The sequence below is a fragment of the Puma concolor genome, chromosome C1 (genome assembly GCF_028749965.1).
Source record: "Puma concolor isolate L17-30 chromosome C1, mPumCon1.1.hap2, whole genome shotgun sequence".
In the NCBI taxonomy this organism is placed as follows: Eukaryota; Metazoa; Chordata; class Mammalia; order Carnivora; family Felidae; genus Puma; species Puma concolor.
This window is the reverse complement of record NC_141674.1, coordinates 184,288,651-184,316,362: the sequence shown is the minus strand read 5'-3', so window position 1 is coordinate 184,316,362 and position 27,712 is coordinate 184,288,651. Positions and strand designations below refer to the sequence as shown.

The window sequence follows — 27,712 nt, the reverse complement described above, 5'->3', positions numbered from 1 at the left end:
TAGTAATAAAAGTCATACCCCACAGCAATCAGACAAAAAAAAAAAAAAAAAAGGCATTCAAATTGGTAAGGAAGAAGTAAACTGCCATTATTTGCATATTACATAATGCAATATATAGAAAACCCCCAAAACCCCAAAAACACAGAGAAAACTCTGTGCTGATGATGTGAAGCCTGCTTGGGATTCTGTCTCTCCTTCTCTTTGTACCACCTTCCCCCGGATTGTGAGTACATGCTCTCTCTCTCTCAAAATAAACTTAAAAATTCTTTTTAAATGTCCATTTTACCCAATGTACAGATTAAATGTAATACCTATCAAAATACCAATAGTATTTTTCACAGAACTCTTAATAAATAATCCTAAAGTTCATATGAAACCACAAAAGACCCCAAATAGCCAAAGCAATCTTGAGAAACAAGAACAAAGCTGGAGGTATCACAAGGCCAGATGTTATTTTATTTTATTTTATTTTATTTTATTTTATCTTATTTTAATTTATTTTTTAATGATTTTATTTACTTTTGAAGGAGAGAGAGACAGAGCACGAGCAGGGGAGGAGCACAGAGAGAGGGAGACATAGAATTTGAAGCAGGCTCCAGGCTCTAAGCTGTCGCACAGAGCCCAATGCAGGGCTCGAACTCACAAACTGTGAGATCATAACCTGAGCTGAAGTCGGACGCTTAACCGACTGCGTCACCCAGGCGCCCCACAAGGCCAGGTTTTAAACAATACCACGCAGCTATATTAATAAAAATAGTATGGTACTGGCACAAAAACAGACAGATCAATGGAATGGAATGAGAGCCACACTTATATGGTCAATTAATCTATAACTGAGGAGGCAAGAATACACAATGGGGAAAAGACAGTCTTTTCACTAAATGGTACTGGGGAAAACTGAACAGCTACATGCAACAGAATGAAACCGGACCACTTTCTTACAGCATACACTAAAATAAAGTCAGAATGATTTAGAGACCTCAATGTAAGACTTGAAACCATAAAACTCCCAAAAGAAAAAACAGGGAGTAAACTCTTAGATATTGGTCTTAGCAGTATTTTTTTGGATCTGTACCTGCAGACAAGGGAAGCAAAAGCAAAAATAAACAATTGGGAGTATATCAAGTAAAAAGTTTATGCATGAAGGAAACTATCAACAAAATGAAAAGGTAACCTACTGAATGGTAGAAAATATTTACAAATGGTATATCTGATAAGAGGTTAAATGTCCAAAATATATAAAGAAGGCACAAATGTGTACACACATACAGGAATATCACTCACCCATAAAAAAAGAATGAAATCTTGCCATGTGCAATGACATGGACAAACCCAGAGGGTATTATGCTAAGTGAAGTAAGTCAGAGAAAAACAAATACCATTCACTTCTATGTGGAATCTGAAAGGCAAAACAAAAGAACAAAAAACTGTTAGACCTAAAGACACCTTCAGACTGAAAGTAAGGAGATGGAGAACCATCTACCAAGCTAATGGTCAGCCAAAGAAAGCCAGGGTAGCCATACTTATATCAGACAATCTAGGCTTTAAAACAAAGACTGTAACAAGAGATGAAGAAGGGCATTATATCATAATTAAGGGGTCTATCCACCAAAAAGATCTAACAATTGTAAACATTTATTCTCCAAATGTGGAAGCACCCATATATATAAATCAATTAAGCACAAACATAAAGAAACTCATTGATAATAATACCATAACAGTAGGGGACTTCAACACCCCACTTACAGCAATGGACAGATCATCTAATCAGAAAATCAACAAGGAAACAATGGCTTTGAATGACACACTGAACCGGATGGACTTAACAGATATATTTAGAACATTTCTTCCTAAAGCAGCGGAATATTCATCCTTCTCCAGTGCACATGGAATGTTCTCCAGAACAGATCACATATTGGGACACAAATCAGCCCTCAACAAGTACAAAAAGATTGAGATCATACCGTGCATATTTTCAGACTACAATGCTATGAAACTCAAAATCAGCCACAAGAAAAAATGTGGAAAGATAAATACTTGGAGACTAAAGATCATCCTACTAAAGAAGGAATGGGCTAACCAAGAAGTTAAAGAGGAAATTAAAAAGTACATAGAAGCCAATGAAAATGGTAACACCACAGCCCAAAACCTCTGGGATGCAGCAAAGGCGGTAATAAGAGGGAAGTATATAGCAGTCCAGGCCTTCCTAAAGAATGAAGAACGGTCACAGATACTCAACCTAACCTTACACCTTAAAGAGCTGGAAAAAGAACAGCAAGTAAAATCCCAAACCAGCAGAAGACAGGAAATAACAAAGATTAGAGCAGAAATCAATGCTATGGAAACCAAAAAACACAGTAGAACAGAACAATGAAACCAGAAGCTGGTTCTTTGAAAGAATTAACAAAATAGATAACCCCCTAGCCAGTTAGATCAAAAAGAAAAAGGAAAGGACACAAATAAATAAAATCAATAATGAAAGAGGAGAGACCACAACCAACGCCACAGAAATACAAACAATAATAAGAGAATATTATGAGCAATTATATGCCAATAAAATGGGCAATCTGGAAGAAATGGACAAGTTTCTAAAAACATATAAACTACCAAAACTGAAACAGGAAGAAATAGAAAATTTGAACAGACCCGTAACCAGTAAGGAAATTGAATCAGTAACCAAAAATCTCCCAAAAACAAGAGTCCAGGGCCAGATGGCTTTCTGGGGGAATTCTACCAAACATTTAAAGAAGAGTTAACACCTATTCTCTTGAAGGTGTTCCAAAAAACAGAAATGGAAGGAAAACTTCCAACTCTTTCTATGAAGCCAGCAAGCCAGCATTACCTTGATTCCAAAACCAGACAGAGACTTCACTAAAAAGGAGAACTATACACCAATTTCCATGATGAACATGGATGCAAAAATCCTCAACAAGATACCAGCCAACCAGATCCAACAATACATTAAAAAAATTATTCACCATGACCAAGCGGGATTTTACCTGGGTTGCAGGGCTGGTTCAATAGCCACAAATCAATGTGATACATCACATCAATAAAAGAAAGGGCAAGAACATGATCCTCTCAATAGATGCAGAGAAAACATTTGACAAACCACATCATCCTCTCTTGATAAAAACCCTCAAGAAAGTATGGATAGAAGGATCATACCTCAAGATCATAAAAGCTATATATGAAAGACCCACTACTAATATCATCCTCAATGGGGAAAAACAGAGCTTTCCCCCTAAGGTCAGGAACAAGACCGGGATGTCCACTCTTGCCACTATTATTCAACATGGTATTGGAAGGTTTAGTCTCAGCAATCAAACAACACAAAGAAATAAAAGGCATCCAAATCAGCCAGGAGGAGGTCAAACTTTCACTCTTCGTAGATGGCATGATACTCTATATGGAAAACCCAAAAGATTCCACCCCCAAACTGCTAAAACTGATCCATGAATTCAGCAAAGTCAAAGACTATAAAATCAATGCAAAGAAATCGGTTGCATTGCTATACACCAACAATGAAGCAGCAGAAAGAGAAATCAAGGTTCAATCCCATTTATAATTGCACCAAAAACCATAAAATACCTAGGAATAAATCTAACCAAAGAGGTGAAAAATCTATACACTGAATACTATAGAAAGCTTATAAAAAAATTGAAGACACAAAAAAATGGAAAAAGATTCCATGCTCCTGGATAGGAAGAACAAATATTGTTAAAATGTCAATACTACCCAAAGCAATCTACATATTCAGTGCAAACCTATCAAAATAACACCAGTATTCTTCACAGAGCTAAAACAAAAACAAGAACAAAAACAAAACACCCTGAAATTTGTATGGAACCAGAAAAGACTCCAAATAGCCAAAGAAATCTTGAAAAAGAAAACCAAAGGTGGAGACATCACAATCCCAACTTCAAGCTGTATTACAAAGCTATAATCATCAAGAAAGTATGGTACTGGTGTAAAAACAGACACTCAGTGGAACAGAATAGAGAACCCAGAAATGGACCCACAAACATATAGCTGACTAATCTTTGACCACGCAGGAAAGAATATCCAATGGAATAAAGACAGTCTCTTCAGCAAATGGGGCTCAGAAAACTGGACAGTGACATGCTGAAAAATGAACCTGAACCACTTTCTTACACCATACATAAAAATACACTCAAAATGGATGAAAGACCTAAACATAAGATAGGAAGCTATCAAAATCCTAGAGGAGAAAGCAGGAAAAACCTCTTTCAACTCAGCCGTAGCAACCTCTTACTCAACAGATCTCTGGAGGCCAGGGAAACAAAAGCAAAAATGAACTATTGGGACCTCATCAAAATAAAAAGCTTCTGCACAGGGAAGGAAAGAATCAGCAAAACTATAAGGCAACCAACAGAATGGGAGAAGATATTTGCAAATGATGTATCAGATGAAGGATTAGTATCCAAAATCTACAGAGAACTTATCAAACTCAACACCTAAAAACCAAATAATCCAGTGAAGAAATGGGCAAAAGACATGAATAGACACTTCTTCAACGTTTTTTTTTTGGGACAGAGAGAGACAGAGCATGAATGGGGGAGGGGCAGAGAGAGAGGGAGACACAGAATCGGAAACAGGCTCCAGGCTCCAAGCCATCAGCCCAGAGCCTGACGTGGGGCTCGAACTCACGGACCGCGAGATCGTGACCTGGCTGAAGTCGGACGCCTAACCGACTGCGCCACCCAGGCGCCCCTGAATAGACACTTCTCCAAAGACATCCAGATGGCCAACTGACACATGAAAAAATGCTCAACATCACTCATCATCAGGGAAATACAAATCAAAACCACACTGAGATACCACCTCACACCTGTCAGAATGGCTAACATTAACAACTCAGGCAACAACAGATGTTGGCGATGATGCGAAGAAAAAGGATCTCTTTTGCATTGTTGGTGGGAATGCAAGCTGGTGCAGCCACTCTGGAAAACAGTATGGGGGTTCCTCAAAAAATTAAAAATAGAACTACCCTATGACCCAGCAATTGCACTCCTAGGTATTTGGTACAGGTATGCTGTTTTGAAGGGACACATGCACCCCAATGTTTACAGCAGCACTATCCACAATAGCCAAAGTATGGAAAGAACCCAAATGTCCATTGAAGGATGAATGGATAAAGAAGATGTGGTGTATATATATATATATATATATATATATATATATATATATACACAATGGAGTATTACTCAGCAATCAAAAAGAATGAAATCTTGCCATTTGCAACTATGTGGATAGAACTAGAGGGTATTAGGCTAAACAAAATCAGTCAGAGAAAGACAAAAATCATATGACTTCACTCATATGAGGAATTTAAGATACAAAACAGATGAACATAGGGAAGGGAAGCAAAAATAATATAAAAACAGGGAGGGAGACAAAACATAAGAGACTCTTAAATATGGAGAACAAACAGAGGGTTGCTGTAGGGATTGTGGAGGGGGGATGGGCTAAATGGATAAGGGGCTTAAGATATCTACTCCTGAAATCATTGTTGCACCATGTGCTAACTTGGATGTAAATGATAAAAAAATAAATAAATTATAGAAAATTAAAAAAAAATAGTAGAATGAGATAAAAGCAAATCTAGTTAATAATATCATCATGGATGCAAAGATTAAACAAGGATTTATAAATTTTTTAATTAAAAAACGTAAACGTCCAACAATATGAGAGCAGTTAAATCATGGTTACATAGTGTAATTGTTTGGTGTTTAGGGACTACAATCTGACCGCTAAGATTAAATCCTGGCTTTGCAACACAAGAACTGTGAGACCTTTCGAAAATTACTTGAATTCCTTATGCTTCCATTTCCTTGCCTATAAATGGGCATAATTACAGTACCTGCCTCCTTGTACTGTCACTTGGCACAGTGCTTGATATATTCCTAGATAACTGAACAGCAAGAAATGGTTCAGAAGATGCATTCATAAGATAGCCTACTCTTGAGCCATTAAAAATAGTATATAGAAATAAAAAAAAAAACAGATTCATAAGTACAGAGAACTGGTGATTGTCAGAGGGGAGGAGGGTGAAATAGGTCAAGGGGATTAAGACGTGCAAATAAGTGACAGGGATTAAAAGTACAGCATTGGGAATATTGCCAATAATGTTATAGTAACTTGGTATGGTGACATATGGTAACTACACTTAGGGTAAGCATTTTGTAATGTATATAATTACCAATTCATTATGTTAAACATCTAAAATGATATAGTATTGAATGTCAAATATACTTCAATTAAAATTTTTTTATTTTTTTAAAAAAAAATTTAATGTTTATTTATTTTTGAGAGAGAGAGAGAGAGAGAGAGACAGAGTGCAAGTGGGGTAAGAGCAGAGAGAGCGACACACACAGAATCCGAAGCAGGTTCCAGGGTCTCAGCTGTCAGCACAGAGCCCAATGCAGCACTTAAACTCACAAACCATGAGATCATGACCTGAGCCAAAGTCGGATGCTCAACTGACTGAGCCACCCAGGTGCCCCTAAAAAATTTTTAAATGTAGGCAATAAACCACAGTAGTATTAGTCTAACCTGTTACTTTGTCTCCAATAGACATCACAGATATTTTCATATTATAGAATAGTTATTGCAAATATCTTGAAAAGCTGTTTGTGCTTATCACCAGTTTGAAATTAATAGAGTTTATAAGAACACCATTAGATCTTGTTATTGAATGCACCACTAAAGAAACAACTGTTAAATTATCACAATTACTATTGAACTTTTTAATTTTTTTTTGAGAGACAGAGAGCGTGCAAGCAGGGGAGAAGGACAGAGGGAGAGAGAGAGAGGAATTTTCAGCAGGCCTCACACTCAGTGCGGAGCCTGATGTGGGGCTTGATCCCATGACCCGGAGATCATGACCTGAGCCAATATCAAGAGTTGGACATTCAATCAACTGAGCCACCCAGGTACCCCTGATAAAAACATTTTAAAGGAACTGAATTTTTTTAAAAAAGATGAAACTCAAGAAAATTAAGACTCGCCCAAGGTTACACAAGTATAAATGTATATTATACTTAAATGTATCATTGGCTCTAGAAAATATTAATTAAAAGCACACAAATTGTGGCCAAATAGCCTTATGTTTTTAGTGGCCAACATACGGTTTACAACCATGGTTTATCATCTTTCACATAGCCTGCCATAAAGGCCAATCTCATCTGCTAACCCTATAATAAGCTCCTTGAGCAGATGAGATGAGATTAACATTGACACGTTTTACATGTCTCTAGTGAGATCACTTAATTAAATCAGCTCTTTGGTTGCCAAGCCTAAATGGACTTTGTACCATTGAATCCAGTGGTCCTCATGTATGGTTGCATACTGGAATCACTGGGGAACTTAAAAGTATTGAAGCCTAGGATCTACTCCCTGAGATTCTGATCTAATTGCTCTGGGGTGCAAGCCTTGCCATGGGGAATTTTCCCCTTGTATTTTATAAATATACAGTAAAATTCATTTTACTGTGAATATGCGTACCCTCACCATCCAAATTCCACAATTAATTTTTTTAAACTTGCTCATCACATATCAATCCATCTATCAATCTCCTCTATCCATCAAAGTGTTTTTTCTTTTTCTGATTCATTTCCAAGTAAATGGCGACTATCATATACTGCCCTGCATGAGGTATTTAAAAAATTCCTCAATTTGTGATGTGTAGCTAAGGCTGTGAACCACTGATTTAGATTTCATTTAGCATTTCCACTGGAGTTGGGTATCAGTGGCCAGCTTCCTGCTCTGTAGGTACTATAGAGATAAAACATACAGGAAGCAAAAGAATAGTATCATCCCAGTCACTCAAGTCTATTGCCTTTGAGTCCCAATATCCAGGGTTATTTCTTTTTAAGAATGCTATAAAAATTCAGCAAAAAAGAGAGCATGAGCTGTCTAACATTCTTAGTGAGTGGCCATGCACAAAACAATCATAATACAACTTTCAATAGCTACAGAATGGGATCTGGTTTCACAATTTTAGTTTCAGTATTATATTACAGATATGTGAACAGCAATCACCTGATTTTACTTAATGAGGCAACAAACTTAGGAGGGTTCAAAAACTTGTCCAAAGTTAGAGAATTAGTAGAGCTAGGTCCTCTCAAAATCCATCATTTATTATATTTAGCTTGATAATTGGCATTAAAAAATTAGACAACACAAATCAGAAAATAAAATCTCATACCTGGAGTTTTCCCTTTTCATAGGCCAGTTTATTTTTACTCTCAGTAATTCTTCCCAGGACCTTTTCCACCTGCTGTTGAGCCAGCTGGGAAAGCAAACACAGGTATCAGTACCTTGGCAGAGAAAGGAACAACCATTTTCTGAACAAGCATTTATACTCTTATCATTTCTACAGTGATGAAACCAGGATTCATATTTATTTGTCTTTGCTGCCTCTTAGTTTTTCCCTACATAGCTTATCATAGTGCTAATATGCAACATTAAAGGATTGCTAGTGAAAGTATGAGTGCCTTAAATGTCCCAGAGTTTGTAGTTTTTTGCTTACTTATTCTAAGTTTACTTATTTATTTTGAGAGAGAGAGAGAGAGAGAGAGAGAGCGCGAGCACATGAGCAGGCATGAGTGGGGGAGAGGCAGAAAGAGAGGAAGAGAGAGAATCCCAAGCAGGGATGCGGGGCTTAGTTCCACGAACTGTGAGATCATAATGCCAGCCAAAACCAAGAGTTGGACGCTTAACAGACTGAGCCACACAGGCGCCCCTGTAGTTGTAATCCAACCCAGATGTGGGGTGGTTGTATCAGCGGTTGCAGATATGCAGTTTAAAGATTATATATTTCTTTAAGAAAACAGGAGCTGCAAATCATTACAGCTGTGTAGACAGAAGACACTTCAGTTACCATGCAAGAGGGAGTAAAAAGAAACTCTCTGAACAAAAGAAACATTTATTGGAAATTCCAGTATTGTCTGATCAAGCACTCTACACAGTGTTATCCTGGAGAAACACTACTGAAGGCTCTATATTTCAAGAAATTACATATTTTATCATTCAAACAGCCTTTAATAATGACAGTTATTTTTTATATTTCTTTTTCCTCAGACTTTTTCAGAAAAAATAAGTATAAAATACAGTTTCATTTTGATTAAATTTTGGTCCTTGTTGGTACTCCAGTGATTGAATTTGGAGTGATTACATATTAGTGATTGAATATGGAAATTTTCACCTTCCATGATCTATTTCAGTGTTATATCTTAACAGCAAGACATACTGATATTTGCCTTATGTCAAAATCATCTTCACAAATAAACTGCAAGAATAATACACACAAAAGCAAATGTAACTGAGAACACAAATTCTTTTTTTTTTTTTTTTTTTATGTTTATTTACTGTTGAAAGAGAGAGAGACAGAATGGGAGTGGGTTAGGGGCAGAAAGAGAGGGGGACAGAGATCTGAAGCAGGATCCAGGCTCCAAGCTGTCAGCACAGAGCCTGACGCAGGGCTCGAACTCATGAGCTGTGAGATCATGACCTGAGCTGAAGTTGGACACTCAACCAACTGAGCCACCCAGGCGCCCCAAGAGAACGCAAATTCTTAATCACATTGGCCAATGAGCTGCACTATGGATCATTTGCAGTAAATCTTTAGAGGGAAGTGTTATTAATGCTGGTAAATATCCTACATTGACATAATTACTATAGACCAGGAGGCCTTTTCAGCATTTAAATCCAAAGAATTTAGACTTGTTTTATGTTCAACTTTAGGCAAGTTAATAAAGATGTCAACATATGTAGAGATATGAATTTATACAAGAGATAATTCTCACCATCTCCAACACTGTTATAGCTATTCCTTAGTTATCACTTTGTAGTGCACTTTATTTCAAGTGTTATGAATATTTTCCAAATAAAAGCAAAAACACATTCCAAACTAGATTACTATGTAATAACATGTAACTCATCTCTTCTTGGGTTCAAAATACTTTCATGATAGCATATGTTCTACAAGAGGGTATTCCCTTTGGTAGTTGCCTTGGCTAGAAGAATTAGGCCATTTTAGACATTCTAGGCTTGATAAAAACCTATGGAAAAGCCATAAAGAGTGATTAGTTCTTCTATACAACCCACCCCAAATTATGCACATTCAATATAAAAATTTATATCCAATTTTTGGCATCAGTGGGTTAACCATTATGGCCCATCTAAGTGTTTGTCCTATCAGACCAGTATTTTTTTCATACATAATTATACATATTCATACATTGTTTCTTAAACTTTCAATTTTAATCACTATATGTGGTTCCCACTAAGGCAAAGGAAATTATTTTTTTAAAGCATTCAGGCCAATAAAGTATTGGTTTCAAAATAAACTAAAGGTGGGGCTCCTGGGTGGCTCAGCAGGCTAAGTGTCTGACATCGGCTCAGGTCATGATCTCACTGTTTGTGGGCTGGAGCCCCGCATCAGGCTCTGTGCTGGTAAGGCGGAGCCTGGAGCCTGTTTCAAATTCTGTGTCCATCCTCTCTCTTTGCCCCTCCCCCACTCACACTCTACCTCTCTCTCTCAAAACTAAATAAACATTAAAAAAATTAAAAAGCCAATTTGACAATAAATTATATTTAATTAAAAAATTTTTAATTAAAAAAATTTTTTTTAAAACCACACAAAATAACCTAACGGAAATATAGACTGTTATCAATAAATAGGAGGTTAGAACATATTACCATAAAATTAATCATCAATTAATTTTCTGTCAGTGTAACACATACAGTCCCCCTTTCCCACAATACTTTCTATTTTGGAAACTATGAGGTAAAAACATTCCATGAACACAACATTTGGGATAATGTTCTGACCAAGTCTTCAGCAAAATAAACAAGGATGGCCAATGATGTTACAAAAACAAAACTATACCATAACCACAAAAGCATAGGTATTTAAAATTCAGTTCTAAGTTCTGTAAGTTGTGGTGCCACATGTGCTATAAAGTGCAATATAAAATACCAAGAGCTAGATTTAAACCTAAAATATGCTAGCTATAACAAACACTCAAAGATAACTTTGCTTGTCTTCTTGGAATATGAAGTCTTTTTTTTTTTTCGCAGTAACTTAAATGATCTGGGTCTCTTATAAAAGATGTCCAGGAATTTTTAAATAATGGCACTTTTTACCTCAATAAAGTTCCCTCTTTTAGGCAAAGGCATAAAGAAATTCCATTAATCTTTTAAATATACTTTAAAAATGATTTCCTCTTTTTTGGTCACCTAAGAGAATGTTAACGCAGTGATAGTGTAAACTGTCTAAGCAAAATCAAAATGTGATATTTGACACAAGGTCACTTATTTAAATTCACAACAAACAGAAAAGAAGTTGTTCCAGTTGTTCCAGTTGCTAAGGGAAAGCAGATATTAAAGCAGTAGTTTAAATTATTGTGTCCAGATTATTTAAATAGGGCTTATATTTAAGAGAATCAACGGAAGACCAGAAATTAGAGAGCACTTAAATGAGTGAATATCTCAGATTCTGAGTTGTGGAAGGCCAGAGATCAACCTTTGCATAAAAAATCCTGGCAATATACTAAAAAGACCATTAATATGCAAGCAAAAGAGAAATTGGAGACTCACTTGAGAATTAGAATACCAAGAAAAATGCTAATTGTTAGAATATGCATTTTAATTGATATACAAAGATATCACTCCTTGGAAAAGCAGGAAGCAAACATAAAATTATCTTAAGAAATAAAAGGTAGGTTGACAAGGATCAATTGTAAGCCACAAAATGATTTCTAAAATCATTTTCAAAATTAAGATGAGCTGTGAAAGTTAGAAGGCTATTAGAAGAATACATGAAACCAAAAGATACTAGCATCTTGATAAAGCTATTTTATGAGCAGATTGTAAGCAGGGATTTTTTTGAAGATTTTATTTTTAAGTAATCTCCACACCCAAAGTGAGGGTTCAAACTCACAACCTTGAGATTGAGTTGCATGCTCTACTGACTAAGACAGGCACCCCTGTATGCAGGGATTTTATTCAAAATATTTAACAACTGTTTTGCATGGGCCACAGCAAACTGAGCCAACTTGGACACCTACATGAGTGTGCACTGAATGTCATCCTAGGTGTAAGAAATACTACATTTAATTCACGGTTTAATTTCAAATCATTGAAGTCCTGGTTGCATAGGGAACTATACTTCTGTTTAGTGCTACTGTTTGAAAATATGTTTAAAATCCAAAAGAAGGGGCACCCGGGTGGCTCCGTCAGACTCTTGCTTTCAAATCAGGTCATGATCTCACAGTTCGTGGGATTGAGCCCCATGTCGGGCTATGCACTCAGCTTAAAAAAAAAAAATCCATTTGGATCATTTCTCACTGTGGTTCCCTGCATGACTGACTATAGTAATAGACTTAAATTATACCATCATTAAAGGCTGAAATAATAAAAATAAGCCCAAAATTGGTGTGAAGAAGAAAAGAGAATAATGTTTATACATGTATTAAGTATGCTAGGCACTGTGATGGGTACTTTACGCACAATATGATATTTAATCCTCATGCACTGGCAAGACAGACGTGACCCTCCTTGTGTTCTACTCAATCTTTCTAAAACACCTATTATGGGAGTGCCTGGGTGGTTCAGTCGGTTGGGCGACTGACTTCACTCAAGTCATGATCTCACAGATTATGCTGACAGCTCAGAGCATGGAGCCTGCTTAGAATTCTGTGTCTCCTCTCTCTCTGCTCCTCTCCCACTCTCATTCTGTCTCTCTCCTTCAAGAATAAACATTAGAAAATTAAAAAAAATTTTTTAAATACCTATTATGTATTAGGTGCTATGCTAGGCAAGGGAGTGTAAAGATGAGTAACTACTGCTCTTGCATCAGAAGACAGTGAAGGCAGATGCATCAACAGGTCAATTTCTAATTCACAAAGTTACCATTTTGATATGTGCAGATGATATGTGCTGTGATTAAGGGAGATTTCCTTAGCCCCAAGGGCCATAGGGTTTAAGCCCTGCCCAGGCCACACAGTAAATGGAACCTTGAGGGTTGAAACCAGGTCGAACTTCAAATCTGTGGTGTGGCATACACAACATACACTCATAAGCATATCTCCAAAAACCAGTAACAGATTATACTAGAAAGGTAACTCGTATTGAGAATTTCAAGTGTGAATTCCCAAAGAACAAACATACACTGCCAGCATTGAACGGTGATAAATTTAATGATATTGCTGAGATTAAAAAACAAATACTGACATCTCAACCTCATTTCTCAAGACTCATACAGCCAACTGGAGGACTTCCAGGCAGGCCTGGTCAGAGAAAATTCTATGTGGAAACACAGAACTACAAGCTGGACCTGAGGTGTGGTTTATCATTGGGAGACCTTAAGAGGTGTGGTGAGAAAGCAAGAATCAACACTGACAAAATCATTAGCAGGATCTGTCAAAGTCACTAACAGGGTAAGGCCACAGGCCTACTCACTGGCAGGGGGGCACTGAAAGAATCAGAGAGACTGAGATGTAGTCTTCCAGAAAGACCAGGAGCAAGTAGGCTGATAAGTCTAGCTGATACATGGCCAACAAGCAGAGGACATGGATAAATCTTTAATCTTGGGAAGGGAGGGTTGGTCTGAGATAGTACCAGGAACTAGAGCTAATGCACCTTGTTGCTATAAGAGGAACTTAAAAGCCTTTTTTCTGGGACAGTTCAAATACTAAAAATTCAATAAATGTTAGTTATCTGCTACATGCTTTAATGTATTAACTTACTAAATCCTCCAACAACCTCCTAATAATGGTATTACTTCCCCCACTTTGACAGATTAAGAAACTGAGGCTCAGAGAGGTTAAGGCTCACACTCGAGGTCATAGCCAAAATTGAAATGCCGGCCGTCTGGCTCTAAGGCCATGAAAATGTATTAGATTATTCTCTAGGATTTCACAACTGAAGTAATGTACAGCTTATGACAGAGTCTGAAAGAATTTAACTCAGATCAAGACAGACTCACACCAGGGTCTTCTATGCAGTTTTCAAAGGTGATTTGCATGTTACAGAAGCAGTAACTAATTCTTTTTCAAGTACTCAAAAGCACACAGGAAACTTACTAGCTGCTTAACAGAATGATCATCTCTTTAAATATCCTCCACTTAAAAAATAAATAAATAAATAAATAAATAAATAAATAAATAAATAAATATCCTCCACTTAGAGATGGTCTAAACTCTACCATTTATTTGTATTGCACTGACTGTGTCAAACAGCTTTTAGATATCGTACTTATTACTGATTGCCTAGTGGAAATGTCAAAAAAGGAAAAGAAAAATACAGCCTTCTGCCTCATAATTTATGGAATAGGAAGTATTTTAAAACATTAGAAATATTCATACTTTTCAGTATTATAGATCATCTGTGGAGGCAGATGTTTATTAGCTGCCCTAAATTCTTGTTTTATTAATCTTTTACTGTTTGAGCACTTGTAGGGCTCTCTGCCATAGTCAGCCCGAGTTATTCAGGGCTAAATGATAATTATTAAAACACAAATGAAGAAAATCCATCTCCTAACTTCTGATTTTTTAAAACACACTAGTCACTAATTCCTAATTTAGACTGACCTTTTTATACCCACCTCATTGTAATCAGAAGGGACTTGCTGAAGTTCTAGGGAAGCCATTTGTTCTGACAGGTGCTTATTCTTTTCCTCTAAAGTCTGTAGGTTGTGGGTCAATGTATTTATGTCTACCTTTGAAACACAAAAGGAGAAAAGAAATCTATTTATGCCAGATCCAAAAGCATTATCTTGCTTTTAAAATGACATTTGTGGGGAGCCTGGGTGGCTCAGTCGGTTGGGTGTCTGACATCGGCTCAGGTCATGATCTCACAGTCTGTGAGTTCGAGCCCCGCGTCGGGTTCTGTGCTGACAGCTCGGAGCCTGGAGCCTGCTTCAGATTCTGTGTCTGCCTCTCTCTCTGCCCCTCCCCTGCTCAAGCTCTGTCTCTCTCAAAAATAAGCAAACATTAAAAAAAAATTTTTTAAATGACATTTGTAACTAAAATAGCAGTTATTGTATGAACATGTTATCCTGTGTCTAAATGCAGGGATTTGTAGTCTGACAGCTCTGAGAATTTTTTTAAACTTTTTTTCCTTTTCTTTTACATTTTTTCAGCTTTTCTAGTTGTCTTCAGCAGGAGGATTATGACAAATTACCTAATTCACATATACTAGAAGTAGAAGTCCTTCTGGTACTTGATATTTACTTAAATATTAATTTAAGCTAATGAATACAGATGCAGAAGGCCTCTGCAAAAATACTAGTAAAATGAATCTTGCAATATATAAAAAGGATAACAAACCAGGACCAAGTTTATCCCAGTAATACAAACCTTACTGAACACCTGAAATTAATTAGACTATAGTATATAGAAGAAAAACTATAATGGCAATTTATAAAGATGCAGAAAAAGCATTTCACAAAATTCAACATTTATGATAAAAACTCAGCAATCTGGAAATGAAAGGGAACCATTTCTACCTGATCAAGTGTATCTATAAAACACCTACAATTAATATCATTTATCAGTAAAATTTTTTTAATGTTTATTTAATTTTTGAAGGGGAGAGAGAGAGAGAGAGAGAGAGAGAGAGACAAAGTGTGAGCAGGGGAGGGGCAGAAAAGAGGGAGACACAGAATCCAAAGCAGGCGCCAAGCCTCCAGCACAGAGCTGGACACGGGGCTCGAGCTCACGAGCTGTAAGATCATGACTTGAGCCAAGTCAGATGCCCATCTGACTGAGCCACCCAGGCACCCCTACAACTAATATCTTAAAAGTGAAAGACCTGAATGTTTCTCCCTAACACTGGGAAAAAAGCAAGGATATCTGCACCTTATCAGCAATAAGGTAAGAAAAAGTATAGAAGGCATAGAAATTGGAAATGGAGAAATAAAAATCTCTACTTATAACAAATATGATTGCCTACATAGGAAATCCCAAAAACTTTACAAAAAAGATACTAGAATAAGTGACTTTAGTAAGGTTGAAGGATATGAGGATGCAACTCTATTGTTTTTATATACTAGCAACAAACAATTGGAAATTGATATTTCTTAAAAGTGTACCATTTGTAATAGTACTGAAACCCATGAAATTCTTTGGTACAAATCTAAAATATGTCCAATGTTTAATATGCTCAAAACAAAATACTGGTAAGAGAAATTAAAAACCTAAATAAAATGGAGAGATATGTCATGTTCATGTATGAGATTCAATATTGCTAAAATGTCAATTCTTTTTTTTTGTAATTCATTTATTTTTTAATTTATATCCAAGTTAGTTAGCATATAGTGCAACAATGATTTCAGAAGTAGATTCCTTAATGCCCCTTACCCATTTAGCCCAACTCCCCTCCCAAACCCCTCGAGCAACCCTGTTTGTTCTCTATAATTAAGAGTCTCTTATGTTTTGTCTCCCTCCCTGTTTTTATATTATTTTTGCTTCCCTTCCCTTATGTTCATCGGCTTTGTATCTTAAATTCCTCATATGAGTGATATCATATGTTTGTCTTTCTCTAATTTCACTTAGCATAGTTTCATCCACATAGTTGCAAATGGCAAGATTTCATTCTTTTTGATTGCTGAGTAATACTCCATTGTGTACACGTAGCACATCTTCTTTATCCATTCATCCATCGATGGACATCTGGGCTCTTTCCATACTTTGGCTATTGTCAATACCACTGCTATAAACATCAGGTGCATGTGCCCCTTCAAAACAGCATACCTGTACCCTTGGTTAAATACCTACTAGTGCAATTGCTGGGTTGCAGGGTAGTTCTATTTTTTTTTAATTTTATTTTTTATTTTTTAATATTTACATCCAAATTAGTTAGCATATGGTACAACGATTTCAGGATTAGATTCCTTAGTGCCCCTTACCCATTTAGCCCATCCTCCCTCTCACAACCCCTCCAGTAACCCTCAGTTTGTTCTCCATATTTATGAGTCTCTTCTGTTTTGTCCTCCTCCCTGTTTTTATATTATTTTTGTTTCCCTTCCCTTATGTTCATCTGTTTTTTCTCTTAAAGTCCTCATATTAATGAAGTCATATGATTTTTGTCTTTCTCTGACTAATTTCACTTAGCATAATACCCTCCAGTTCAATCCATGTAGTTGCAAATGGCAAGATTTCGTTCTTTTTGATTGCCGAGTAATACTCCATTGTGTATGTGTGTGTGTGTGTATATATACACACACACATACATACATACATACCACATCTTCTTTATCCATTCATCCATCGATGGACATTTGGGCTCTTTCCATACTTTCGCTATTGTTGATAGTGCTGCTATAAACATGGGGGTGCATGTGTCCCTCTGAAACAGCACAACTGTATCCCATGGATAAATACCTAGTAGTGCAATTGCTGGGTCGTAGGGTAGTTCTATTTTTAATTTTTTGAGGGACCCCCATACTACGTTCCAGAGTGGCTGCACCAGTTTACATTCCCACCAGCAGTGCAAAAGAGATCCTCTTTCTTTGCATCTTTGCCAACATCTGTTGTTGCCTGAGTTGTTAATGTTAGTCACTCTGACAGGTATGAGGTGGTATGTCAGTGTGGTTTTGATTTGTACTTCCCTGATGATGAGTGATGTTGAGCATTTTTTCAGGTGTCAGTTGGCCATTTGGATGTCTTCTTTGGAGAAGTGTCTCTTCATGTCTTTTGCCCATTTCTTCACTGGATTATTTGTTTTTGAGGTGTTGAATTTGGTAAGTTCTCTATAGATTTTGGATACTAACCCTTTATCTGATAAGTCACTTGCAAATATCTTCTCCCATTCCATCAGTTGCCTTTTAGTTTTGCTGATTGTTTCCTTCACTGTGCAGAAACTTTTATTTTGATGAAGCCCCAATAGTTCATTTTTGCTTTTGTTTCCCTAGCCTCCAGAGATCTGTTAAGTAAGAGGTTGCTGCAGCCAAGTTCAAAGAGGTTTTTGCCTGCTTTCTCCTCTAAGATTTTCATGGCTTCCGGTCTTATGTTCAGGTCTTTCAACCATTTTGAGTGTATTTTTGTGTATGGTATAAGAAAGTGGTCCAGGTTCATTTTTTGGCATGTCACTGTCCATTTTCCCAGTACCATTTTCTGAAGATATTCTTTCCTGTGTGGTCAAAGATTAGTCAGCTATATGTTTGTGGGTCCATTTCTAGGTTCTCTATTCTGTTCCACTGAGTGTCTGTTTTTGTGCCAGTACCATACTGTCTTGATGATTATAGCTTTGTAATACAGCTTGAAGTCCGGGATTGTGATGCCTCCAGCTTTGGTTTTCTTTTTCAAGATTTACTTTGGCCATTTGGGGTCTTTTCTGGTTCCGTACACATTTTAGGATTGTTTTTTTTCTAGTTCTGTGAACAATGTTGGTGTTATTTTGATAGAGATTGCTCAATTCTCTTTAATCTCAATGAAAATTGTGTAGGTCTGGACCAGGGTCCACTCTCTGGTGGGGCTATGGGGCTAGAAAAAAATGTCCTAGAAGAAACATGAGAGAGAGTTCTTCAAGTTGAAATAAAAAGGGATTAGATAATAACTGAAATTCACATAAAGAAATAAATAGTACAGCTGCTACAATAAAGGTAGCAATATAGGTATATATAAAAGAGTGTTTTCTTGTTTTGGTTTTTAAATATTTATTTATTTTGAGAGAGAAAGGGAGAGAGAGAATCCCAAGCAGACTCTGCGCTGTCAGTGCACAGCCTGACACAGGGCTTGATCTCATGAACCGTGACATCATGACCTGGGCTGAAATCAAGTTAGGCGCTTAACCGACTGAGCCACCCAGACACCCCTAAAAGGTGTTTGTATACGTATTTTTTTGTTTGTAACTTTCTTGGTTACCCATAATGCAAAAATATACAGTAAAAGAAAGAATAAGAGAATTAAAATAGTGCACCAGAAATATCTACTTAACACAGAAAAAGACAGTAATGGAGACAGGAACAAAAAGCATATAAGACATAAAAAATAAAGAGTAAAGTAGCAAATGTAAATCCTATCTTATCAGTAATTATGTTAAATATAAAAAGATTAAACACTCCACCAAAAAAAGCAGAGATAGGCAGAATGCATCTTTTAAAAGATCCAACTGTATGCTATTTATAAGAGACACACTTTAGATTCAAAGACACAAATGGGTTGAAAGTAAAACAATGGAAAAAGGTATACCATGTAAACAATAACCTGAAAAGAGCTGAAGTAGCTATATTAACATCAGACAAAACTACATTAAGACAAAAAATGTGTGAGACAAAGAAGACTAGTATAATATAATGGTTTATAAGAAATATGTTTGAAAAAAATTTTAAAAATTTAAAAAAAGAAATATGTTTGGTCTTTCAGGTGACCAAAATACATTTCTCAGATATATGTGGTCTTCATCCACAGTTCCTGAAAACATTTCAGAGCCATAATGGTGAAATGGGTGTCCTGTTAATAAAGAAGGTAACTTCTGAACCCCACCCAAGGGTGGGGGCTGATTGCCAGGAGGACCAACCAAGTGATTAGGGGGTTGGACCTTTGAGTCCTAGCCCCTAACCTCCAGGGAGGAAAGAGGGCTGAAGATTGAATCATCCAATGGCCAATGACCTAGTCAATCATAACTGTGCAGTCAAGCCTCTATGAAACCCCCAAAGGACTGGGTTCCAAGAGCTCCTGAGTTGGTGAATACATGGAAATTGGAGAGAGTGGTATGCCTAGAGAGGGCATAGAAACTTGTTGTCCTTTTTCCATACCTCACCCTATGTATTTCTTCATCTGGCTGTTGATTTGTATCATTTATCATATCCTTTAATAAACTAGTAAGCACGTTTCCCTGAATACTGTAAGCCACTCTAGCAAATTAAAAGAATCTAAGGAGAAGGTTGTTGGAACCTCCAATCTATAGTCAATAGGTCCGAAGCACAAGAGCCTGGAGCTTGTGAGTGGCATCTGAAGTGGGAGGTCAGGGGTGGGAGAAATCTTGTAGGACTGAACCCTTAATCTGTGAAATCTAATGCTATCTCTGGGTAGACACTGTAAGAATTGAGTTGAATTCTCAGACACCCTGCTGGTATCCAAAAACTGCTCAGTGTTGTGGGGTGGGGGGGCACCCCTGCTGTGTTAGAATTGGGTCTAAGAGCCTAAGAGAGATATTATATATTGAAAAACGGTCAGTCCATCAAGATATAACATTTATAAATATATATGCCTCTAACAACAACAGAGTCCCAATACAAATGAAGCAAAAACTAATAGAAGTGAAGGGAGAAATAAATGATTCAACAAAGCTGGCGACTTCAATATCCCACTTTCAATAATGAACAGAACAATTAGAAGATCATAGAGGAGACAGATGACTTTAACAACACTATAAAGCAACTGGACAGCTATAGAACACTCTTCCCAACAATAGCAGAATACTCAATTTTTGAGTATTTTTCTCAATTGCATATGCAACATTCTCCACAATGTACCATGTTAGGCCACAGGACAACTCTCAATAAATCTGAAAGGACTGGAATTATATAAAGTGTGTTCTCCAACCATAATGAAATAAAATTAGAGATTAATAAAAGAAGGAAATTTGGGAAAGTCACATATATGGGAAAATTAAACAAAAAACTTGTAAATAACCAATTAGCCAAAAATAAAAATCACAAAAGTAGTTAATACTTTGGGATGAATGAAAATGAAAACACGACAAAATGTACGGTATGCAGCTAAAGCAGTGCTTAAAGGGAAATTTATAGCTGTAGAAAACTATGTTAAAAAAGAAAAAAATAAACCAACAACCTAAGCTGCTATCTTATTTTTTTTTTAATTTTTTTTTTTTAACGTTTATTTATTTTTGAGACAGAGAGAGACAGAGCATGAACGGGGCAGGGTCAGAGAGAGGGAGACACAGAATCTGAAACAGGCTCCAGGCTCTGAGCTATAAGCACAGAGCCCGACGTGGGCTCGAACTCACGGACTGCAAGAACATGACCTGAGCCGAAGTCGGACGCTTAACCGACTGAGCCACCCAGGCGCCCCCTAAGCTGCTATCTTAAAAAAACTAGAAAGAGCAAATTAAACCCAAGCAAGCAGAAGGAAGAAAATAATGAGGATTAAAGCAGAAACAAGAGAATAGAAAAATAAGAGACAGTCAGTAAAACCAAAAGTTGGTTCTTTGAAAAGATGAACAAAATTGACAAACCTTAAACTGTATTAACAAAAAAAAAAAAGAAAAAAAAAGAAAGCAAAAAGGAGAGAGAAAGAAAGACCCAAATTACTAAAGTTAGGAATGAAAGAAGGAACATTATACTGAACCTAAAGAAATGAAGAAAAGGAGCTACTATGAACAATTGTATGCCAATATATTAGACAGCCTAGATGAAATGGTAAAATTCTTAGAAAGACCAAAACTATTGAAATTAACTAAAAAAATAAGTGGGAATTGTGAATAGATCTCTAACAAGACATTGAATCAGTAATAATAATTAAAAACAAATAAAACAAAAAATTCCCCATAAAGAAAAACCTAGAACCAGATGGCTTCTGGTGAATTCTATAAAACATTTAAAGATGAATTAGCACCAATGCCTCAAAAACTCTTCCCAAAAATAGAAGGGGTGGGAACACTTACCAAATCATTTTAAGAGACCAGTATTGCCTTGATACTAAACCCAAAGTCATCACAAGAAAACTAGAGAACAATATCCCTTATTTATAACAATTCAAAAATCCTCAACAAGCAAGCCAAATGAAACAACATAAAAGGATTATACATCATGAGCAAGTAAAATTCATCCCCCAAATGAAAACTTGGTTCAACATTTGAAATCACCCAATGTAATATACCATAGTAATAAAGGACAAAATCTACAAGATTATCTTGATAGACATAGAATATGCAATTGACAAAATTCAACATACTTTCATGATAAAAACTCTCCAAACCAGGAATAGAAGGAAATGTCCTCATCCTGATAAAGAGTGTTTAGAAAAAGCCCACAGCTAACATCATACTTCATGGTGACAGACTGAAAGCTTTCCCAAGATGAGGAACAAGACAAGGATGTGTGTCTGCTCTCGCCATTTCTATTCAGTGTTGTATTGGAGATTCTATCCAAGGCAATTACACAAGGGGGGAAAAAAAAGAAGAAAGAAAGAAAGAAAAGACAGGAAAATGTGAAAGGGAGAAATAAAACTATCTCTATTTGCAGATGACACATTCTTATATAGAAAAAATATATTGATTGCAATACTCCCTTAATTGAGATACAGATTCAATACAAACTCTATCAAAATTTCAGCTGCCCTTTTTTTGCAGAAAATTAAAAGCTGATCCTAAAACTCATATAGAAATATAAGTATCCAGAATTGTCACAATAATCTTAACAACAACAACAAAAAAAGGCTCTTGCATCTTGATTTCAAAACTTACTACAAAACTACAGTAATCAACACTGTGTGGTATGGGCATAAGGAAAGACATAGAAACCAGTGGAACAGAATTGAAAGTCCAGAAATAAATTCATCCATCTATGGTAAATTGGGTTTTGACTAAGGAGCCAACACTATTCAAGAGAAAGAACAGCTCTGCAACAAATAGTGCTGGGACAATTGGATATCCACAGATAAAATAATGAAGTTGAACCTCTACCTCAACCCATATATAAAATTAACTCAAAATGGATCAAAGACCTAAATGTAATATGAAAAACTGTAAAATTCTTAGAATAAAAAAATGTTAATCTTTGTGATCTTGGATCAGGCAACAGTTTCCCAGTTTCTTTGATTTTGTAACATCAAAGCACAGACAACGAAAAAAATAAATAAGTAAACTGAATGTCAAAAAATCTAAAAATTTAAAAACAGAACCCATAGTGGGTGCCTGAGTGGCTCAGTCAGTTGAACATCCAACTCTTGATTCTGGCTCAGGTTATGATCCCAGGGTCATGGGATTGGGCCCTGTATCAGGCTCCGGGCTGAGCATGGAGCCTGCTTAAGATTCTCTTTCTTTCCCTCCCTCCCTCCCTCTCTCTCTTTCTCTCTCTCTCTGTCCCTCTGCCCTTCTCCCCTGCTTGCGCTCTTTCTTAAAAAAATAAAAAATAAACAACAGAACTCATAGAATGGGAGAAAAATATCTGCAAATCACATATCTGATAAGGAGCTACCATCCAGAATGTATAAAGAACTCCTACAACTGAACAATTAAAAAACAACCCAGTTTACAATGGGCAACTGATCTAAATAGACATTTCTCCAAAGAAGATATACAAATGGCCAATAAGCACATAAAAAGAGGCTCAACATCTTTAGTTGTTAGTCATTAGGGAAATGCAAATCAAAACCACAACAAGGTACCACTTTCACAACTACTAGGATGGCTATTATTAAAAAACAAAAAAATAAAAAAGTTGGTATGGATGTGGAGAAATTGGAATCTTTGTACATTGCTGGTGGGAATGTAAAATAGTTTGGCACTGTGGACAACAGTCTGGTGGTTCCTCAGAAACTTAAAACAAAATTACCATATGGCCCAGCAATTCCATTCCTTGGTATGTATCTCAAACAAATACATGCACAACACATATGTACATTTATAGCAGCACTAATCACAACAGCTCAAAGGTGCAAACAATGCAAATGTCTATCAACACATGAACAGATGAACAAAACAAATTGTGGTATGTGTATATATACATCATACACATACACTGTGAATATTACTCAACTGTAAAAGGGAGTAAAAGGGTATGGATTACTGAAATGTACAAAAACATGAATTAACCTCAAAAATATTATGCTAAGAAGCCAGACACAAAAGATCACTTATCGTATGATACATTTTTATGAAATATCCAGATAGGCAGATCCATACAGACAGAATGCAGATTGGTCGCTGTCAGTGGGGGAGAAGAAAGAGGGAATTGGAAATGATTACTTAATGGGTATGGGGTTTCCTTCTGGGTGATGAAAATGTTTTGGAACTAGACAGAGGTGGTGGTTACATAACACTGCAAATATATATAAAGCTACTGAATTGTTCCCTTTAAAGTGTTTGATTTTTTATTATGTGAATTTCAGCTCAATTAAAAAAAAACACCGTGAGATACTTCATACCCACTTGGATGGGTATATTAATTTTTTAAAAAGCAGAAAATAACAAACGTAGGTGAAAATGTGAAGATACATGAATCTTCATACACTGTTGGTGAGATTGCAAAATGGTGCAGTCACTTTGTAAAACACTTTGGTAGTTTCTCAAAATGATAGTTATCATATGACCCAGTTTTATTCCTAAAGATATGCTTACACACATAAAAATTGTATGCAAATGTTCACTGCATTATTCTTCACAGCCAGAAATTGGGAACAACCAAATCTCTATCAACTGATGAATCGCTGAGTCAAGTTTGGTGCAGTCACACAATATAATATTATTCCGTCATTAAAAGGAATGAAATATTGACATTTACTACTATTTCAAGGACATACCTGAAAACATCATACCTAGTAAAGAGGCAAGACCCAAAAGGCCACATACTATTTTATGTTATTTATATGAAATGGGAGAATAAACACATTCATAGAGACAGAAAGTACAATAGTTGCCAGGGGTTGGGGGTAGGGCAGAATGGAGAGTGAATGCTAATGGGTACCAGGTTTTGTTTTGGTGATAAAAAGGTTCTAGAATTAGATAGTGATGATGTGTGCACAGACTTGTGCATATACTAAGAAATCGCTCAATTGTATATTTTAAGAAGGTGAATATATCATATACTAATTATCTCAATAATACAAAGGACTAGAACAATCAATCCATCTGAAAATAAATGAACCTTAAACTATACCTTGTATGATATCCAAAAATTAACTAGAAATGGGTCATAGCCCTGATCTAAAACCCAAAACTATAAACGTCTAGAGAGCAAAAAAGAAAATCTTTGTGATCGTAGGTTAGGCAAAAACCTCTTAGATATGATCCAAAATTAAAAGTATGACACAAAAAATATGATCCAAAAATTTAAAAATTCATAAGTTGGATTTCATCAAAATGTAAAACTTCTGTTCTTTGAAAGAGCACGAAAAAATAAGGCATAAAGTGGAAGAAAAATATGTAAAGCACATATAAGATTTGTACATATACAAAGAATAAGAATTTTTTTTTTTTTTTTTTTTTTTTTTTTTTTTTTTTTCTCTTTTTTTTTTTTTTATTTTTTATTTTTTTTTTTTTTTTTTTTTGTTTTTTTTTTTTTTTTTTATTTTTTTTTTTATTTATATATGAAATTTATTGTCAAATTGGTTTCCATACAACACCCAGTGCTCATCCCAAAAGGTGCCCTCCTCAGTACCCATCACCCACCCTCTCCTCCCTCCCACCCCCCATCAAACCTTAGTTTGTTCTCAGTTCTCAACAGTCTCTTATGCTTTGGCTCTCTCCCACTCTAACCTCTTTTTTTTTTTTTTTTTTTGTTCCCCTCCCCCATGGGTTTCTCTTAAGTTTCTCAGGATCCACATAAGAGTGAAACCATATGGTATCTGTCTTTCTCTGTATGGCTTATTTCACTTAGCATCACACTCTCCAGTTCCATCCACGTTGCTACAAAAGGCCATATTTCATTTTTTCTCATTGCCACGTAGTACTCCATTGTGTATATAAACCACAATTTCTTTATCCATTCATCAGTTGATGGACATTTAGGCTCTTTCCATAATTTGGCTATTGTTGAGAGTGCTGCTATGAACATTGGGGTACAAGTGCCCCTATGCATCAGTACTCCTGTGTCCCTTGGATAAATTCCTAGCAGTGCTATTGCTGGGTCATAGGGTAGGTCTATTTTTAATTTTCTGAGGAACCTCCACACTGCTTTCCAGAGCGGCTGCACCAATTTGCATTCCCACCAACAGTGCAAGAGGGTTCCCGTTTCTCCACATCCTCTCCAGCATCTATAGTCTCCTGATTTGTTCATTTTGGCCACTCTGACTGGCGTGAGGTGATATCTGAGTGTGGTTTTGATTTGTATTTCCCTGATAAGGAGCGACGCTGAACATCTTTTCATGTGCCTGTTGGCCATCCGGATGTCTTCTTTAGAGAAGTGTCTATTCATGTTTTCTGCCCATTTCTTCACTGGGTTATTTGCTTTTCGGGTGTGGAGTTTGGTGAGCTCTTTATAGATTTTGGATACTAGCCCTTTGTCTGATATGTCATTTGCAAATATCTTTTCCCATTCCGTTGGTTGCCTTTTAGTTTTGTTGGTTGTTTCCTTTGCTGTGCAGAAGCTTTTTATCTTCATAAGGTCCCAGGAATTCACTTTTGCTTTTAATTCCCTTGCCTTTGGGGATGTGTCGAGTAAGAGATTGCTACGGCTGAGGTCAGAGAGGTCTTTTCCTGCTTTCTCCTCTAAGGTTTTGATGGTTTCCTGTCTCACATTCAGGTCCTTTATCCATTTTGAGTTTATTTTTGTGAATGGTGTGAGAAAGTGGTCTAGTTTCAACCTTCTGCATGTTGCTGTCCAGTTCTCCCAGCACCATTTGTTAAAGAGACTGTCTTTTTTCCATTGGATGTTCTTTCCTGCTTTGTCAAAGATGAGTTGGCCGTACGTTTGTGGGTCTAGTTCTGGGGTTTCTATTCTATTCCATTGGTCTATGTGTCTGTTTTGGTGCCAATACCATGCTGTCTTGATGATGACAGCTTTGTAGTAGAGGCTAAAGTCTGGGATTGTGATGCCTCCTGCTTTGGTCTTCTTCTTCAAAATTACTTTGGCTATTCGGGGCCTTTTGTGGTTCCATATGAATTTTAGGATTGCTTGTTCTAGTTTCGAGAAGAATGCTGGTGCAATTTTGATTGGGATTGCATTGAATGTGTAGATAGCTTTGGGTAGTATTGACATTTTGACAATATTTATTCTTCCAATCCATGAGCAGGGAATGTCTTTCCATTTCTTTAAATCTTCTTCAATTACCTTCATAAGCTTTCTATAGTTTTCAGCATACAGATCCTTTACATCTTTGGTTAGATTGATTCCTAGGTATTTTATGCTTCTTGGTGCAATTGTGAATGGGATCAGTTTCTTTATTTGTCTTTCTGTTGCTTCATTGTTAGTGTATAAGAATGCAACTGATTTCTGTACATTGATTTTGTATCCTGCAACTTTGCTGAATTCATGTATCAGTTCTAGCAGACTTTTGGTGGAGTCTATCGGATTTTCCATGTATAATATCATGTCATCTGCAAAGAGCGAAAGCTTGACTTCATCTTTGCCAATTTTGACGCCTTTGATTTCCTTTTGTTGTCTGATTGCTGTTGCTAGAACTTCCAGCACTATGTTAAATAACAACGGTGAGAGTGGGCATCCCTGTCGTGTTCCTGATCTCAGGGAAAAAGCTCTCAGTTTTTCCCCGTTGAGGATGATGTTAGCTGTGGGCTTTTCATAAATGGCTTTTATGATCTTTAAGTATGTTCCTTCTATCCCGACTTTCTCAAGAGTTTTTATTAAGAAAGGGTGCTGGATTTTGTCAAAGGCCTTTTCTGCATCGATTGACAGGATCATATGGTTCTTCTCTTTTTTTTTGTTAATGTGATGTATCACGTTGATTGATTTGCGAATGTTGAACCAGCCCTGCATCCCAGGAATGAATCCCACTTGATCATGGTGAATAATTCCTTTTATATGCCGTTGAATTCGATTTGC

At 36.5% G+C, this 27,712-nt stretch overlaps 1 protein-coding gene across 8 annotated transcripts in view; it reads right to left on the bottom strand.

Annotated features, from left to right (window-relative positions):
- The window catches only part of CCDC150 (coiled-coil domain containing 150), a 100,251-nt gene that overhangs the window by 32,823 nt on the left and 39,716 nt on the right, over nucleotides 1-27,712 (bottom strand). For all 8 annotated transcript variants that reach the window (XR_015255412.1, XM_086719197.1, XM_086719193.1 and 5 more), the window contains 2 exons: nucleotides 14,633-14,746; nucleotides 8,231-8,314 (listed from right to left, as the gene is read on the bottom strand). Coding sequence is in view for 7 of the 8 variants with exons in the window: in XM_086719197.1 (XP_086575323.1) it covers nucleotides 8,231-8,314; nucleotides 14,633-14,746 (198 nt within the window). In the remaining variant the exon portion in view is untranslated. The remainder of the gene's footprint in view (nucleotides 1-8,230; nucleotides 8,315-14,632; nucleotides 14,747-27,712) is intronic.